The 18,730-nt window shown below is 44.1% G+C and overlaps 1 protein-coding gene and 1 non-coding gene across 2 annotated transcripts in view; both read left to right on the top strand.

The window, feature by feature from the left end:
* LOC124551315 (serine/threonine-protein phosphatase 6 regulatory ankyrin repeat subunit A-like) overlaps positions 1 to 18,730 on the top strand; it is a 95,824-nt gene that overhangs the window by 55,564 nt on the left and 21,530 nt on the right. Inside the window, exons 3-4 of the mRNA XM_047126325.1 lie at positions 11,325 to 11,891; positions 17,835 to 18,419. Of these exons, the coding sequence (XP_046982281.1) occupies positions 11,325 to 11,891; positions 17,835 to 18,419 (1,152 nt within the window). The remainder of the gene's footprint in view (positions 1 to 11,324; positions 11,892 to 17,834; positions 18,420 to 18,730) is intronic.
* On the top strand, positions 14,147 to 14,223 carry Trnat-agu. The gene has a single exon. It is a non-coding gene; the product is annotated as a tRNA-Thr (tRNA).

The raw sequence follows: 18,730 nt of genomic DNA, 5'->3' as shown, positions 1-18,730 counted from the left end.
CAGGGCCATCATTGATGGTAAGATAGAGTTTCAGCAGCCTACAGGACTTCTGGTTTGATTGTCATGTTACATTGCCTAATTATTGCTTTCCATGAGGGGGACTCTTTTGTTATATGTGTTTTAGGTGAGTTGGAAGGCTAGTTAAGATTTATTTCTTCTAGATTCCCTAGCATCTTCCTTGAGGGCTTTGCAGCTCATGATATTTGAATTCTTTAACAATTTCTTTTCATTGTTCTCCCACTTCAAGGACTTAGTGGGCTTTATCTTGTACGTAACATCTAAGAGTGAGAATGCCTATGTTGTTGTTGTTGGGGTATGTTTTGGACTCTTCTTTTGCAGTAGTTGGTTGAGTGCCATCTTCCACTCATCTGGGATTCTTTCATTTATCCAAACTTGTTCGAAGATGTTTTGGAGATGAGACTGTGGCGTTTTTGAAATTTTTTCCAAGTTCAGCTGTGATTTGGTTTTCTCGTAATAACTTACAGTTTTTCAGATTCGTACACTGGAAAATCCAGGATGGAATGTAACAGTGTGTGGTTTCAGTCGCCTGAGACTGCAGTCGAGTGTGTGTGTGTGTGTGTGTGTGTGTGTGTGTGTGTGTGTGTGTGTGTGTGTGTGTGTGTGTGTGTGTGTTCTATTGTTGACAAAGGCCTTAATGGCCAAAAGCTTTATTTGTGACAGTCTTTTTGTTGTGCCTATCTGCGACTCAGCATCTCTGCTATATGGTAAGTAGAGTGTTTTTGAGATTCTATATGGTTGGATGTAGTTCATCAATGGTGGGTTGTTCGGAGTTAGAGTTGTTTGTTGTTGAGGTGCTAAAGTACATTATCTGTGGGTTCTTCACAGTTGAGGTGGTTTTTAAATTAACAAATAAATAAAGATATTTAAATTAGCTGTGTTAAGCTGAGATGGTATTCTGCTGTAAAAAATTGTTCCTATTGTATGTGGACTGCAGTCTGCAGCCTTTGTATAATTTGTAAACTGTAAAAGTTCTCTCTTCCACATGTATCGTAGCCATGTAGAACACTGATCATTACATTATGTTCTCAATTTTGTTTAACAAACTTGATTGCCTGTGGGATGTACATGGAATAGATTGTAAGTACTTGATATTTTCTGAAAATTTCTCTTAAAGGCTCTCTATTATCTACCTTAACTACTACTCTTACTGCCCCCTTTTGTAGCTAAAGCCTGTCATTATAGACTGTTTATATCTCAATATATGTTGAAGATGTACATAGTCAATCTAAAATACACTCCTGGAAATTGAAATAAGAACACCGTGAATTCATTGTCCCAGGAAGGGGAAACTTTATTGACACATTCCTGGGGTCAGATACATCACATGATCACACTGACAGAACCACAGGCACATAGACACAGGCAACAGAGCATGCACAATGTCGGCACTAGTACAGTGTATATCCACCTTTCGCAGCAATGCAGGCTGCTATTCTCCCATGGAGACGATCGTAGAGATGCTGGATGTAGTCCTGTGGAACGGCTTGCCATGCCATTTCCACCTGGCGCCTCAGTTGGACCAGCGTTCGTGCTGGACGTGCAGACCGCGTGAGACGACGCTTCATCCAGTCCCAAACATGCTCAATGGGGGACAGATCCGGAGATCTTGCTGGCCAGGGTAGTTGACTTACACCTTCTAGAGCACGTTGGGTGGCACGGGATACATGCAGACGTGCATTGTCCTGTTGGAACAGCAAGTTCCCTTGCCGGTATAGGAATGGTAGAACGATGGGTTCGATGACGGTTTGGATGTACCGTGCACTATTCAGTGTCCCCTCGACGATCACCAGTGGTGTACGGCCAATGTAGAAGATCGCTCCCCACACCATGATGCCGGGTGTTGGCCCTGTGTGCCTCGGTCGTATGCAGTCCTGATTGTGGCGCTCACCTGCACGGCGCCAAACACGCATACGACCATCATTGGCACCAAGGCAGAAGCGACTCTCATCGCTGAAGACGACACGTCTCCATTCGTCCCTCCATTCACGCCTGTCGCGACACCACTGGAGGTGGGCTGCACGATGTTGGGGCGTGAGCGGAAGACGGCCTAACGGTGTGCGGGACCGTAGCCCAGCTTCATGTAGACAGTTGCGAATGGTCCTCTGCCGTAGGATCCTACGGTTTTGGCGTGCATCCGTGCGTCGCTGCGGTCTGGTCCCAGGTCGACGGGCACGTGCACCTTCCGCCGACCACTGGCGACAACATCGATGTACTGTGCAGACTTCACGGCCCACGTGTTGAGCAATTCGGCGGTACGTCCACCCGGCCTCCCGCATGCCCACTATACGCCCTCGCTCAAAGTCCGTCAACTGCACATACGGTTCACGTCCACACTGTCGCGGCATGCTACCAGTGTTAAAGACTGTGATGGAGCTCCGTATGCCACGGCAAACTGGCTGACACTGACGGCGGCGGTGCACAAATGCTGCGCAGCTAGCGCCATTCGACGGCCAACACCGCGGTTCCTGGTGTGTCCGCTGTGCCGTGCGTGTGATCATTGCTTGTACAGCCCTCTCGCAGTGTCCGGAGCAAGTATGGTGGGTCTGACACACCGGTGTAAATGTGTTCTTTTTTCCATTTCCAGGAGTGTATATTTGTCTTATGGTATCATGGACCAGAAAAGCTGAGACCTGTTCCAGTAAAAGCATATTTGCACTGAGCTTCGTACAGATACGATCAACATGCTCTTTCTATGACAGATGTTCTTTCACAGTTGTTGTTGTTGTTGTCGTTGTTGTTGTTGTTGTTGTTGTGGTCTTCAGTCGTGAGACTGGTTTGATGTAGCTCTCCACGCTACTCTATCCTGTGCAAGCTTCATCATCTCCCAGTATCTACTGTAGCCTACATCCCTCTGAATCTGCTTAGTGTATTCATCTCTTGGTCTCCCTCTATGATTTTTATCCTCCACGCTGCCCTCCAATACTAAATTGGTGCTCCCTTGATGCCTCAGAACATGTCCTACCAACCGATCCCTTCTTCTAGTCAAGTTGTGCCACAAACTCCTCTTCTCCCCAATCCTATTCAGTACCTCCTCATTAGTTACGCGATCTACCCATCTAATCTTCAGCATTCCTCTGTAGCACCACATTTCGAAAGCTTCTATTCTCTTCTTGTCCAAACTAGTTATCGTCCATGTTTCACTTCCATACATGGCTACACTCCATACATATACTTTCAGAAACGACTTCCTGACACTTAAATCTATACTTGATGTTAACAAATTTCTCTTCTTCAGAAACGCTTTCCTTGCCATTGCCAGTCTACATTTTATATCCTCTCTACTTTGACCATCATCATTTATTTTGCTCCCCAAATAGCAAAACTACTTTACTACTTTAAGTGTCTCATTTTCTAACCTAATTCCCTCAGCATCACCCGATTTAAATCAACTACATTCCATTATCCTCGTTTTGCTTTTGTTGATGTTCATCTTATATCCCACTTTCAAGACACTGTCCATTCCGTTCAACTGCTCTTCCAAGTCCTTTGCTGTCTCTGACAGAATTACAATGTCATTGGCGAACCTCACAGTTTTTATTTCTTCTCCATGGATTTTAATACCTACTCTGAATTTTTCTTTTGTTTCCTTTACTGCTTGCTCAATATACAGATTGAACAACATTGGGGAGAGGCTACAACCCTGTCTCACTCCCTTCCCAACCACTGCTTCCCTTTCATGTCCCTCGACTCTTATAACTGCCATCTGGTTTCTGTACAAATTGTAAATAGCCTTTCGCTCCCTGTATTTTACCCCTGCCACCTTCAGAATTTGAAAGAGAGTATTTCAGACCGTATGGCTACTGCAGCACAGGTAAGAGTTCACAGTAATTCTCAGTAATTTGTTGTTGTACATGTAAGTGCCAATGGAGATGTAAATGCAGTAACATTTATATTTAGATTATAGGTAATCAGCAAGTCCATTGTCACCCTTTTCTCTTTACTTAAAAGTACCTTACTTGCAGTAAGGTAAGTTGACAGAAGAGTGCAATTGATTTCTCTATTGTTGGCAGCAGTTCACAAACTAGAATGATACTGTCCTGCCATAACTGTTTTGTTCAAATTGTATTTGAATATTATTCTTACAACTCTCTTTTAAAAAAAGTGCAGCTTTTTGATGAAGTAGATAATGCTCTTTGTTTTTGTCAGTGTGTGTGCTCCCAACAACTAATTGTTCGCAATGGAAATGTTTTATTAATAAATGTTTTACTTTCTTTGGAACCTACTCTCATTCCTGTAATTTTTTTGTTCGTATTACTTCTGACATGTAATTCTGATGTCAGAGTCTGGTATGTTTATTTTATGCATTAGTTTCTTTTAACACAGAGTAAAGCCCCCCTGTTATGTTCCTATATGCACAAAAAAATTCTAGATTTTGACATGAAATAGATCAAAATTGGTTTGTGACCTGGGAAAACTCAAAGAATCGCAAGGCAGCCTGTACAAACTGTTTTGCTTAATCCCAGTACACACTACTGCCCAGCAGTATAACTTGAACCCACTAGGCAAGTCTGTCATAGCCAGGTGACCAGAACACAATGTAAACTTAGCACCAGACAGCAGATACATAGGACCCGGCTGCTACCACCAGGTCGTGTCGCGTCTCACGGGCATCAGTGTCGTAGTCGCTCAGTGTTCACATGGGATTGCTTGCAGGCCTCTATAGCAGTGGCATCTGGATCAACTCTGCTCTCTGATCTACACAAATGATACTTGAGGTTGCATTATCAGATGATTCATCTGTACGAGTGTAAGAGTAATTATTTAATTGACTTTGGCTTAAATTTCGTGCCTTGTCTTTTTCATGCACTAGCAATTTTAATTTACCCAAGACTTGTCATTGAATCAAAACTGTCTGTGTATTTCACTATCACATAGATAACATTTCAGTTATGTTGACTCATTTAGTAATCTGTGGTTGCATACTGTTCCAGTAAATACACAGCTGGGAAAAAAATAGTACACCCATATAGAGGTTTCCAACTCACTCAAGATTTATAGTTACAACAGTTCATATGGTGTACATGATATTATTACATTTACAGATCAGTAGAACAAGTAGTTCTGAGATACCAGATATCGACCCATTCTGAAATACCTATATAAGTACACAGTGTAGCCTTCACGGGTGGAAATGTAGGCGATCGAACTGATGGCGAATACTGTCCTGGGATACATCCTGCCACACCTGCTCGAACTTTTCACATAGTTCTGTAAGATTTGTTGGCTGACAAATCACACGAGTCACTTCTTGTCCTGTCGCATCCCCACACGTGCTCAGTTGGAGACAAGTCTGGAGATCGTGCTGGCCAGGCAAGTTGCTGCACTTCCTGCAGAGTATGTTGTTTTTCGGGCAGTGTGTGGCCAAACATTATGCTGTAGGAACAATATATCACCTTCCCGCTGCAAGAACAGCAAAGTAACAAATGTAACAATGTTCTCAACATACCAGTTGCTGGTTAGAGTCCCCTCCAGAAACACCAAAGGTGAACAAGACTTGTAGCTAATTGCATCTCAGACCCTTGGGCCTGGGGTGGGGCCAGAGTGTCTTAGATGAAATCACTCAATGAGACAGCGTTCACCAGATCTACATTGTACACACAAATGACCATCACTTGCATGCAGGTACAATCTGCTATAATCACTGAAGACCACAGCGCACCATTCCATCCTTCCGAGTGATCCTCTGACGGCACCAGTCGAGCTGTACACGCTGCTGCTGTGGCGAGAGTGGAAGATGGGCTAGAGGTGTGTGTGCCTGTATTCCCACTGCTAAAAACCGGATCACAACAGTTGATGTTGACACATCTGGGCTCACAAGGCCTCTTATCTGTGCTGCAGTAGCCGTACGGTCTGCCACTGCTACTCTAATGATACGACAATCCTGGTGGGCATCTGTGCTGCGTGCAAATCCGTAACGTCATCTGTAGGTGGGAGAAAGTTCACGTGACAACTGATACCGGCATCATTGCACAAGTGACGCAGCAAGTCTAACTCATATGGCAGTTCTCCGAAAGGACCGTCCTGCTACTCGTACGGCCAGTTGGCAGTTGATAGTTGGAATGCTGACGCCATACTTACAGATATTTGCATAAACCAGTTATGTTGGCCACTGATGTATTGTATGTATGGATTGCAATAACCCCTTCAGCATCAACTGTGGCCTGAAGGTGACGCATTGAAACGTCGAAGCTGGTAGCTACGCAATAAATAACCTCCAGTCAAAAGGATGAATGGTCGTGTCAGTATGTAATGAACCCACACAGGTTGCTTATTGCTGAGAGTTATGACTAAATCCTTAGTCATTTTTCATTTGTTCATTCATCCACACAGGCACATATTCATTTCTCTGAGCAAAGTAACAAGTTTCCTGAAGATGAACAGCACTTAGCAATACTGTCTCCTAAACTGACATATTGCCTCCACGATATCCTTCATTATTCTGCCATTTATCACACTCTAATGGCTACCCATGGTCTAGGGGTAGCGTCTTTGATTCATAATCAAAACATCTTCAGTCCCGGGTTCGATCCCCGCCACTGCCTAAATTTTGATAAATAATCAGCATTGGCGGCCGAAGACTTCCGGCATAAGAAGTCAGCCTCATTCTGCCAACGGCCTTGTAAAAGAGGCCGGAGGAGTGGATAGAGGTTCAGGGCACTCTCTTGTCCAAGGGGTGGGAAATTGTCCCTAAAGGCGGAAGAATCAGCAATGATCAACGACATGAGGATGCAGAAGGCAATGGAAACCACTGCATTAAAGACACGTAACGTGTATCCACAGGACATGTGGCCTGTAATTGAAGAAGTGTCATGATGATCTCTCCATTGGCAAAAGATTCCGGAATAGTCCCCCATTCGGATCTCTGGGAGGGGACTGCCAAGGGGGAGGTTACCATGAGAAAAAGATTGAATAATCAATGAAAGGATAACGTTCTACGAGTTGGGGCGTGGAATGTCAGAAGCTTGAACGTGGCAGGGAAACTAGAAAATCTGAAAAGGGAAATGCAAAGTCTCAATCTAGATATAGTGGGGGTCAGTGAAGTGCAGTGGAAGGAAGACAAGGATTTCTGGTCAGATGAGTATCGGGTAATATCAACAGCAGCAGAAAATGGTATAACAGGTGTAGGATTTGTTATGAATAGGAAGGTAGGGCAGAGGGTGTGTTACTGTGAACAGTTCAGTGACCGGGTTGTTCTAATCAGAATTGACAGCAGACCAACACCGACAACGATAGTTCAGGTATGCATGCCGACACCGCAAGCTGAAGATGAACAGATAGAGAAAGTGTATGAGGATATTGAAAGGGTAATGCAGTATGTAAAGGGGGACGAAAATCTAATAGTCATGGGCGACTGGAATGCAGTTGTAGGGGAAGGAGTAGAAGAAAAGGTTACAGGAGAATATGGGCTTGGGAGAAGGAATGAAAGAGGAGAAAGACTAATTGAGTTCTGTAACAAGTTTCAGCTAGTAATAGCGAATACCCTGTTCAAGAATCACAAGAGAAGGAGGTATACTTGGAAAATGCCGGGAGATACGGGAAGATTTCAATTAGATTACATCATGCTCAGACAGAGATTCCGAAATCAGATACTGGATTGTAAGGCGTACCCAGGAGCAGATATAGACTCAGATCACAATATAGTAGTGATGAAGAGTAGGCTGAAGTTCAAGACATTAGTCAGGAAGAATCAATATGCAAAGAAGTGGGATATGGAAGTACTAAGGAATGACAAGATACGTTTGAAGTTCTCTAACGCTATAGATACAGCAATAAGGAATAGCGCAGTAGGCAGTAGAGTTGAAGAGGAATGGACATCTCTAAAAAGGGCCATCACAGAAGTTGGGAAGGAAAGCATAGGTACAAAGAAGGTAGCTGCGAAGAAACCATGGGTAACAGAAGAAATACTTCAGGTGACTGATGAAAGGAGGAAGTACAAACATGTTCCGGGAAAATCAGGAATACAGAAATACAAGTCGCTGAGGAATGAAATAAATAGGAAGTGCAGGGAAGCTAAGACGAAATGGCTGCAGGAAAAATGTGAAGACATCGAAAAAGAAATGATTGTCTGAAGGATAGACTCAGCATACAGGAAAGTCAAAACAACCTTTGGTGACATTAAAAGCAACGGTGGTAACATTAAGAGTGCAATGGGAATTTCACTGTTAAATGCAGAGGAGAGAGCAGATAGATGGAAAGAATACATTGAAAGCCTCTATGAGGGTGAAGATTTGTCTGATGTGATAGAAGAAGAAACAGGAGTCGATTTAGAAGAGATAGGGGATCCAGAATTAGAATCGGAATTTAAAAGAGCTTTGGAGGACTTACGGTCAAATAAGGCAGAAGGGATAGATAACATTCCATCAGAATTTCTAAAATCATTGGGGGAAGTGGCAACAAAACGACTATTCACGTTGGTGTGTAGAATATATGAGTCTGGCGAAATACCATCTGACTTTCGGAAAAGCATCATCCACACAATTCCGAAGACGGCAAGAGCTGACAAGTGCGAGAATTATCATACAATCAGCTTAACAGCTCATGCATCGAAGCTGCTTACAAGAATAATATACAGAAGAATGGAAAAGAAAATTGAGAATGCGCTAGGTGACGATCAGTTTGGCTTTAGGAAAAGTAAAGGGACGAGAGAGGAAATTCTGATGTTACGGCTAATAATGGAAGCAAAGCTAAAGAAAAATCAAGACACTTTCATAGGATTTGTCGACTTGGAAAAAGTGTTCGACAATATAAAATGGTGCAAGCTGTTCGAGATTCTGAAAAAAAGTAGGGGTAAGCTATAGGGAGAGATGGGTCATATACAATATGTACAACAACCAAGAGGGAATAATAAGAGTGGACGATCAAGAACAAAGTGCTCATATTAAGAAGGGTGTAAGACAAGGCTGTAGCCTTTCGCCCCTACTCTCCAATCTGTACATCGAGGAAGCAATGATGGAAGTAAAAGAAAGGTTCAGGAGTGGAATTAAAATACAAGGTGAAAGGATATCAATGATACGATTCGCTGGTGACATTGCTATCCTGAGAGAAAGTGAAGAAGAATCAAATGATCTGCTGAACGGAATGAACAGTCTAATGAGTACACAGTATGGTTTGAGAGTTAATTGGAGAAAGACGAAGGTAATGAGAAGTAGTAGAAATGAGAACAGCGAGAAACTTAACATCAGGATTGATGGTGACGAAGTCAATGAAGTTAAGGAATTCTGCTACCTAGGCAGTAAAATAACCAATGACGGATGGAGCAAGCAGACTCACTATGGCAAAAAAGGCATTTCTTGCCAAGAGAAGTCTACTAATATCAAATACTGGCCTTAATTTGAGGAAGAAATTTCTGAGGATGTACATCTGGAGTACAGCATTGTATGGTAGTGAAACATGGACTGTGGGAAAACCGGAACAGAAGAGAATCGAAGCATTTGAGATGTGGTGCTATAGACGAATGTTGAAAATTAGGTGGACTGATAAGGTAAGGAATGAGGAGGTTCTACGCAGAATCGGAGAGGAAAGGAATATGTGGAAAACACTGACAAGGAGAAGGGACAGGATGATGGGACATCTGCTAAGACATGAGGGAATGACTTCCATGGTACTAGAGGGAGCTGTAGAGGGCAAAAACTGTAGAGGAAGACAGAGATTGGAATACGTCAAGCAAATAATTGAGGACGTAGGTTGCAAGTGCTACTCTGAGATGAAGAGGTTAGCACAGGAAAGGAATTCGTGGCGGGCCGCATCAAACCAGTCAGTAGACTGATGACAAAAAAAAAAAAAAGGCTCATTAAATAATCTGTAAATCATTCTGCACTTTGTCTTACTCGAGAGTACAACAATTATTCACCCCTTACTTACACAACACATTATATTCAGTACCCCTTACTTACACGTGTACACTCATTTTCAGAAAAAACAGAACACCTTGAACAATTAGAGATAGGACGTTCATGTTCACTGGACTTGTACATTAGTATGTTGTGCAGAAATGATAAGCATTTCAGTCACCTCGGTTCAGCATGTGTCCTGTTGTCTAGTAAACACAGGGTCCGCTGTGGGCTGTGGTAACTTGTTCTGTGCACGATGGCATTGACGAATATAAAGTGCAAATGGTGTCCTTGGTATAGCCATCAATGCCGCATTCACCTGGTTCCAAAGTTCGTGTGTGGTGGTTGACACTGGGTGACAGCGCTGCACCCGCTGTTTCACCATATCCCATACATTTTCGATTGGTGACAAGTCTGGAGATCTGGTGGGCCAGGCCAAAAGGCTGACATCCCGTGGCACCAAGAAGGCGCGCGCTCGTGCAGCAATGTGTGGTCTTGCATTGTCTTGGCAAAAAATGGTGTCTGGGATGTTGTGCAGGAAGAGTATGGCTATGGGTCGCAGGATGTCATTTGCATAGATCATGCTTGTCACGTGCCCTGAGCATGCACCAAAATGCGGATGTCATTTACAAACAAACAGAACCTAGATTTGTCTAAAAACACTATCTGATGCCTTTCCTGTCCCCAGTGATGTCATTCCGTACACCATTGCCGCCTTGCATTTTCTGCACACACTTCATCCCACACGAGCAGCAATTTTCGAGATGGATGCATCATATTCTCTCTTGCCAGTAATGAGAGCATTTGATGGTACTGTTTGCGCATACATCTGCGAGGCATCCTGCGTGTCTGCTCAAGTCACACTGATCAATCACCTACAGTTTGTAGTGACAACGAGAGCTGCAGGCACATTTTACCAGTTCGTTATGTTGCATCGCAGTATCGATGTTGATCTTGAACCACAGGCAGACATGTCCAAATGCTAAGCATTTCTGCTAAACATACTAACGTACATGTCCTGTGAAAATGATCATCCCGTCTTTAGTTGTCATAGATGTTTTTTTTTTTTTTTTTAAACATGAGTGTACATGTTAAATGTAAATGCTGTTCCTCATTTGAATTACAGTCACCCTTATGTGGCTTCCTTCTTTAACATGACTTCACAACAAAATTGACAAAGTTTCTTTTTTTTGTTAGGTGTGTGTGTGTGTGGTTTTTTATGGAAGTAATGGAAATTGATTCTTTATCAATGAGGCATTGCTATTTCAATCATCATAAACTGTGTTTTTATATCCAAAGTATGCAGAAATTTGTGTACTATTTTTAGCTGTTAAATCAACAATTTAGATTTTTTCCAAATGTGGACAGCTATGAGATAACTTAAAAAACTATCAGTAATTTGTTTCTGTGATATTTATCTTAGTTTGTATGCATGTTTACTGTAAATTTGCATGTTTTTGCTATTTTTTGCAGGAATGAATCTCGGGAGTTGGACCAGAGGCTGCTGGAGGCTGTTAAAAAAAACAATTTGAAGGAGATGCAGCAGCTGTTAGCCACAGGGGCAGATGTGGGGGCACGGGACATGAGCGGGAAGACTGCGCTTCATCTTTCTGCAAACTCACCGAGCAGACTGAGGTTCCTGCTGCAAACCGGTGCAGATGTGGCACTGCGGGATGGGAGCGGGAGGACAGCCCTCCATTTTGCAGCTGCCAGTGGAGATAAGGAAGCTGTGGCATGTCTGCTGCAGGCCGGTGCACGCGTAGATGTGAGGGACACACAGCTCCAAACAGCTCTACATTCTGCCATTCAGGGAAGTAACCTGGAAGTTCTCCAGCAGCTGCTGGCAGTCTCCAGTGATGTGAACACTGCCGACACATACGGGTGCACACCACTGCACCTGGCAGCAGAACGGGGCAACGAAGCTGTGGTACAGGCACTCCTGGATGTGGGTGCGGACAAGAATGCTAGGAACAAGCGAAGAGAGACTCCGCTGCATGTTGCTGAGCGGTGTCATAAGGAGGAACTGCGAGCTTTGCTCAGGTGACCTCAACCAAAAATTTCTGTATTTAAGACTGAAACAAGTTTTGTTCTACTGATACTTGTTTTAAGATACAAGGAATTACAGACATTGGCTGTGAGTGGTTATTCATTTAAATCGATGGGGAAAGCTGAAAATTTGTGCCGGACTGGGATTCAGACCCAGGTGTTCTGTTTACTAGGCAGATGCTCTGACCACTGAGCCATCCGGAAACAGTGGTCATTGCATCAGCACGGACTACCTTAGCACATCACATGTCAGACCCAAATTCTCAACTTATCCACACACTACTAACGTAGTGCCCCTTGCCTATTATTCTCGGTACTCGTGGCATTTCACAGATTCCCGTAAGAGTTTGAGGCCGGTGTGCGACACCTGCACTTAAGAGATCATTGGCCATCCTCACCTTAATTATATTTATGTGGTGTCTGTTCTTTTAGACAAGTCTGATAGAGCATACACCATTTTGATCCAGCGGCCACGGTGACTTGTGCAAAAGAACTGAAACATATGTTTTTTGTATTAGGTGTATTGAACTGCCACCTGCTGCCAGGCACTCCATATCACCGACCTCAGTAGTCATTAGACATCGTGAAAGAGCAGAATGGGGCACTCTGCGGAACTCCTGGACTTCGAATGTGGTCAGGTGGTAGGGTGTCAGTTGTGTCAAACGTCTGTACGCAAGATTTCCACAGTCCTGAACATCCCTAGGTTCACAGTTTCTGATGTGATATTGAAGTGGAAATGCGAAGGGACAAATACAGCACAAAGTGTACAGGCCGACCTCATCTACTGACTGACAGAGACAGCCGACAGTTGAAGAGGGTTGTAAAGTGTAATAGGCAGACATCTATCCAGTCCATCACACAGGAATTCCAAACTGCATCAGGATCCACTGCAAGTACTACGAGAGTCAGGTGGGAAGTGAGAAAACTTGGATTTTGTGGTCGAGCAGCTGCTCATAAGCCACACCATCATGCCAGTAAATGCCAAACGATGCCTTGCTTGCTGTAAGGAGAATAAACATTTGTCATTTTAACAGTGGGAAAACGTTGTGTGGTGTGACGAATCACGGTACACAATGTGGTGATCTGATGGCAGGGTGTGGGTTGGTGAATGCCTGGTGAACATTATCTGCCTGCATGTGTAGTGCCAACAATAAAATTCGGAGGCGGTGGTGTTATGGTGTGGTCGTGTTTTTCATGGAGGGGGCTTGCACCCCTTGTTGTTTTGCATGGCCCTATCACAGCAGAGGACTACATTGGTGTTTTAAGCACTTTCTTGCTTCCTACCGTTGAAGAGCAATTCAGGGATGGCAATTGCATCTTTCAGCACGATCAAGCACCCATTCCTAATGCGTGGCCTGTGGCAGTGTTACACAACAATAATATCCCTGTAATGGACTGGCCTGTACAGAGTCTTGACTTGAATCCTATAGATCACCTTTAGGATTTTTTGGAATGCCGACTTCGTGACGGGCCTCACCGACATGCATCGATACCTCCTCAGTGCAGCACAATGACCTCCCATTCCCCAAGAAACCTTGCAGCACCTGATTGAATGTATGCCTGCGAGAGTGGAAGCTGTCATCAAGGCTAAAGGTGGACCAACACCATATTGCAATCCAGCATTACCGATGGAGGGTGCCACGAAGTTGTAAGTCATTTTCAGTCATGTGTCCAGATACTTTTGATCAGATAGTGTATACAATTAAGGAAAGGATGGCCAATAATCTCTTCAGTGCAGATGCACATAAGTCTTGAACCCTGATGGAAATTGGCAAAATGCCACAGACAATAAGGATAATGGGCAAGGGACATTACATTTGTAGTGTTTGGATAAGTTGAGAATTTGGATCTGATAGGAGGCGTGCTAGGGTAGCCTGTGCAGTTTTGATGACCAATGTGTCCGGATGGCTCATTTGTCAGAACATTTGCCTAGTAAACTGGAGACTCAGGTTTGAATCCTGGTGTGGCACAAATTTTCAACTTTCACTGTTGATCAAATCAATGCCCACCTGCAGCCAATGTCTGTAATTCTTTTGTGTCTCAAGTCGTAGTGGCTGCTGGATCAAATTGGTGCCAGTTCTCTCAGTCATGTCCAAAGAACAGAAACCACATATAGCTAATAAAGGTGAAGATGGCCAATGATCGCTTCAGTTCATATGCACACTATTTTGTAGTGTGTGGGTAAATTGAGAACTTGGATTTGATGGTAGGCATGCTAGGGCAGTCCGTACAGTTGTGATGACCACTGTGTCTGTATGGCTCAGTGGTCAGAGCATCTGCCTAGTAAGCAGGAGGCCTGGGTTCGAATCCCAGTCCAATACAAATTTTCAACTTTCCCCACTGATTTAAATCAGTCTCCACTCATAGCCTGTGTGTGTAATTTCTTTGTGTCTTAATTCATTATGGCTCCTGGATCGAAATGGTATCTGTCCTTTCGGACATGTGTGAAAACATTTACACTCCTGGAAATGGAAAAAAGAACACATTGACACCGGTGTGTCAGACCCACCATACTTGCTCCGGACACTGCGAGAGGGCTGTACAAGCAATGATCACACGCACAGCACAGCGGACACACCAGGAACCGCGGTGTTGGCCGTCGAATGGCGCTAGCTGCGCAGTATTTGTGCACCGCCGCCGTCAGTGTCAGCCAGTTTGCCGTGGCATACGGTGCTCCATCGCAGTCTTTAACACTGGTAGCATGCCGCGACAGCGTGGACGTGAACCATATGTGCAGTTGACGGACTTTGAGCGAGGGCGTATAGTGGGCATGCGGGAGGCCGGGTGGACGTACCGCCGAATTGCTCAACACGTGGGGCGTGAGGTCTCCACAGTACATCGAAGTTGTCGCCAGTGGTCGGCGGAAGGTGTACGTGCCCGTCGACCTGGGACCGGACCGCAGCGACGCACGGATGCACGCCAAGACCGTAGGATCGTACGCAGTGCCGTAGGGGACCGCACCGCCACTTCCCAGCAAATTAGGGACACTGTTGCTCCTGGGGTATCGGCGAGGACCATTCGCAACCGTCTCCATGAAGCTGGGCTACGGTCCCGCACACCGTTAGGCCGTCTTCCGCTCACGCCCCAACATCGTGCAGCCCGCCTCCAGTGGTGTCGCGACAGGCGTGAATGGAGGGACGAATGGAGACGTGTCGTCTTCAGCGATGAGAGTCGCTTCTGCCTTGGTGCCAATGATGGTCGTATGCGTGTTTGGTGCCGTGCAGGTGAGCGCCACAATCAGGACTGCATACGACCGAGGCACACAGGGCCAACACCCGGCATCATGGTGTGGGGAGCGATCTCCTACACTGGCCGTACACCACTGGTGATCGTCGAGGGGACACTGAATAGTGCACGGTACATCCAAACCGTCATCGAACCCATCGTTCTACCATTCCTAGACCGGCAAGGGAACTTGCTGTTCCAACAGGACAATGCACGTCCGCATGTATCCCGTGCCACCCAACGTGCTCTAGAAGGTGTAAGTCAACTACCCTGGCCAGCAAGATCTCCGGATCTGTCCCCCATTGAGCATGTTTGGGACTGGATGAAGCGTCGTCTCACGCGGTCTGCACGTCCAGCACGAACGCTGGTCCAACTGAGGCGCCAGGTGGAAATGGCATGGCAAGCCGTTCCACAGGACTACATCCAGCATCTCTACGATCGTCTCCATGGGAGAATAGCAGCCTGCATTGCTGCGAAAGGTGGATATACACTGTACTAGTGCCGACATTGTGCATGCTCTGTTGCCTGTGTCTATGTGCCTGTGGTTCTGTCAGTATCATCATGTGATGTATCTGACCCCAGGAATGTGTCAATAAAGTTTTCCCTTCCTGGGACAATGAATTCACGGTGTTATTATTTCAGTTTCCAGGAGTGTATTTCAGACTAGTTTTGAGCTTATTGGGCTATCTTCAGGAAACAACTGACTAGCATCTGAAAGGGGCACTAGTTCTTAGGTAACCAAACATTATAAGCAAAGATAACAATCCACTTGCATAGAGTGTTATGCATCAAACTTGTTTCTTAACATTGACATTTCAACATTAAGAAACAAGTTTGATGCACAACACTCTATGCAGTTGGATTGTACCTTTGCTTATAATGTTTGGTTACCTAAGAACTAGTGTCCCTTTCAGACAGCAGTCAGTTGGTTCCTCAAGATATTCTGCATAAGCAGTCAAAGATGAGAATGTAACTGACAAATACACTCAGTCTGTGAACATTCCTTAGAGTGCCAACATTATCAGATATAGGAATCTTGTTGTTATAATCACATGATTTGTTTGTTTCTAGTGCTACAGAATGAGTGAACCAAACAAGAACTCAGGAGTTGCGAACAACTAACATCAACAGACTTTACGTTAAAAGTCTCCTAAGATATTTAAGGAATCCTGCTGAATGTCCAAAGCCATTCAAAAGTATTTTAGAATTGGCTCTGAGGAAGCTTTCTCTTAGAAATTGGAATTGTTTTTTGATGTGACATGCAACTTTGGAATTGAAAAACTACGGAAGAGACTCTGGGTTTCTGTACATAAAATATTTCATAATATTGCTGCACACTGGCAACTTTTTATAAAGAAAGTGTCAAGAGACTATTGGAAGACTTTTTTTCAACTTTCTACACCAACTACCATTATTGCAACAATGTTTTACCCATTGTTTAAAAACACTTGCACTTGCATTGTGCATTGCTGTCCGTGGCTGAGGAAGACTTCCAACTAATTGCAGACATATAATAGCCAACGAAATTTCGAAGAAATTGGGTCAGGAGTTTCAAACAAGGTTACATTGTAAAACTAAAATTTTATTTTGAAATGCTTTTGGAGCTGAAACTCATGTGGAATCGCAATGAATTATTTGCAAGAAACTACAGCAGAATTGATGATTTCTCCATATTTGCTGAAGACAATTGTGATTTGAAATTCTTGTATTGTTATAATGAAGTAGAGATGATTTTAAGAGATATAAAACACCAATATCCTTTTTACATGTGTAGAACATATATTCTTCCATGTATCACAATGGGAAGTCTTTGCAAATTAGATAAACTTTCTGATCAGCAGGTCAAAGAAAAATGTTTTGAAAACAAATTTGTTTAATAAATGACAAAGAATTGGTGCAATAAATTCATTGGATTTTAGGTGTATCTATCATTCATAGTGTTCTTTATTTGTGTAAATACATAATATTTTTATTTATATCAATGAATGTAATCAATTGTTGAAATCATTAGTTTTATATATGTGTTCTCCTGCCGCCTCTTGGTGCGTAGATTTTTTTTTATCTGTCCAATTACGTTAAATAATGAGTAATAATTTTTGACCTGTATTTGTCATTCGAATAAATGTTCCCCAGCTGTGGTGATAAGTGAAGCTCATCGTGCACGTGCACATTGCAGATTCACAGTCTGTATGTAAGTGACCGTGAGTGTGTGACATTCTCGTGATTGTGGACAAGTTTGTGGCATCTGTGTGGCCGTAACTAATTGCTCACTCACTTGTGTTATGAAGTGAGGAAGCTTCGGTCAGCTTCGGCAACATCCGTCAACATTCGTGGAGTGTGGTCTCATTCTCTCTCACACACTGTAGGAGTGTGCAGACTATGCAGATAGGCCACGCACTTACAGTGTTCTAGTAGTGCATTCCCTGCATTATCAGGCGGATACCACCGTAGTAGTACATGACGATCCCACCCAGACAGACTGCCTACTGCGCCGAATACTGGGTGACCTCTGCACAGTCCACACAATGTGTAAAAAATTCTGAAAAGGTGGAGGTCAAACCCAGATGTGCTGACTGACATTGGCATCACCTGCCCTCTCCTTGACATGTGTATTAAAAGGCCAGTAACACTCTGCAACACTGCCTCGCATACTCTTTAACGAGAACTTCCAGTTTGTGAACACACATAACAGCATAATTCTTCTGGTTTTAGTGTTTCAGGTGCAACCAGTGCATCAGAGACAAATGAGAATCCAAAAGTTCTGGCCTACGACTTTGGTGCCGTCTTGGACGCCACGGATGCTGCACTCGTAACGTTAGTGGCGAGAGACATTCAGCTAGCTGTACACAGGTCTGTGTTGGTGGCCAGAAGCCCAGTGTTTGCCTCAATGCTGGCCCACAACACGGAGAGGGCCAGCAGCGGTTGTATCCTCATCGAAGATGTCGAACCGGAGGTGTTGCAGCAGCTACTGCAATTTATGTACAAGGACAGCATTCCACAGCACTGCAGTGTGACACCACAGCTCCTGGTGGCTGCAGATAGATATTGCGTGTCTGACTTGAAAGCACAATGCGAAATACAGCTGGCGCGTGATCTGTCAGTGGAAAATGTGATGACGAGTGCCTCGGTCGCATCGCGGCATTCGTGTCCTCAACTGACGGAAGCAGCTGGATGCTTCCTCCGGACCAACTTTACCAAAGTGGTGGCCACTGAGGGGTGGAAAGAAGCCGTGCACAACCACCCTGAAAAATTTGTGGAATTCAGCCGTCTGATTGCAACGACACCAGCAAAAACAAGGTTTGTTACTTCTTGCAAAAGTCACCTTCAGAAATGTCATCTACATCTATTCTTTGTAAATCACTATAAGAATATTGGAAGGGCAGTTCCTCAAACCAAAACCCTTTGGACTGACAAAAGCTGTTTGTACACTGCTTCAAGTACAGTCAAGGACACTCATAAGCTATCTTATCAGCTGCAGAGCTGTTTATGTACAGTTGTGTGTCCCTTATCTCAATGAAAATAAGACTTCTGTGAGTGGACACTGACAAGTGAATTAAAGAACGTTTTTGTACGTAGTCATGAATTGTAAACTGAAGTAATGCATTGAT

This window comes from Schistocerca americana, chromosome 9 (assembly GCF_021461395.2).
Source record: "Schistocerca americana isolate TAMUIC-IGC-003095 chromosome 9, iqSchAmer2.1, whole genome shotgun sequence".
Classification (NCBI taxonomy): domain Eukaryota; kingdom Metazoa; phylum Arthropoda; class Insecta; order Orthoptera; family Acrididae; genus Schistocerca; species Schistocerca americana.
The sequence above is the reverse complement of the archived record's forward strand: the minus strand, read 5'-3'. Positions and strand labels throughout refer to the sequence as shown.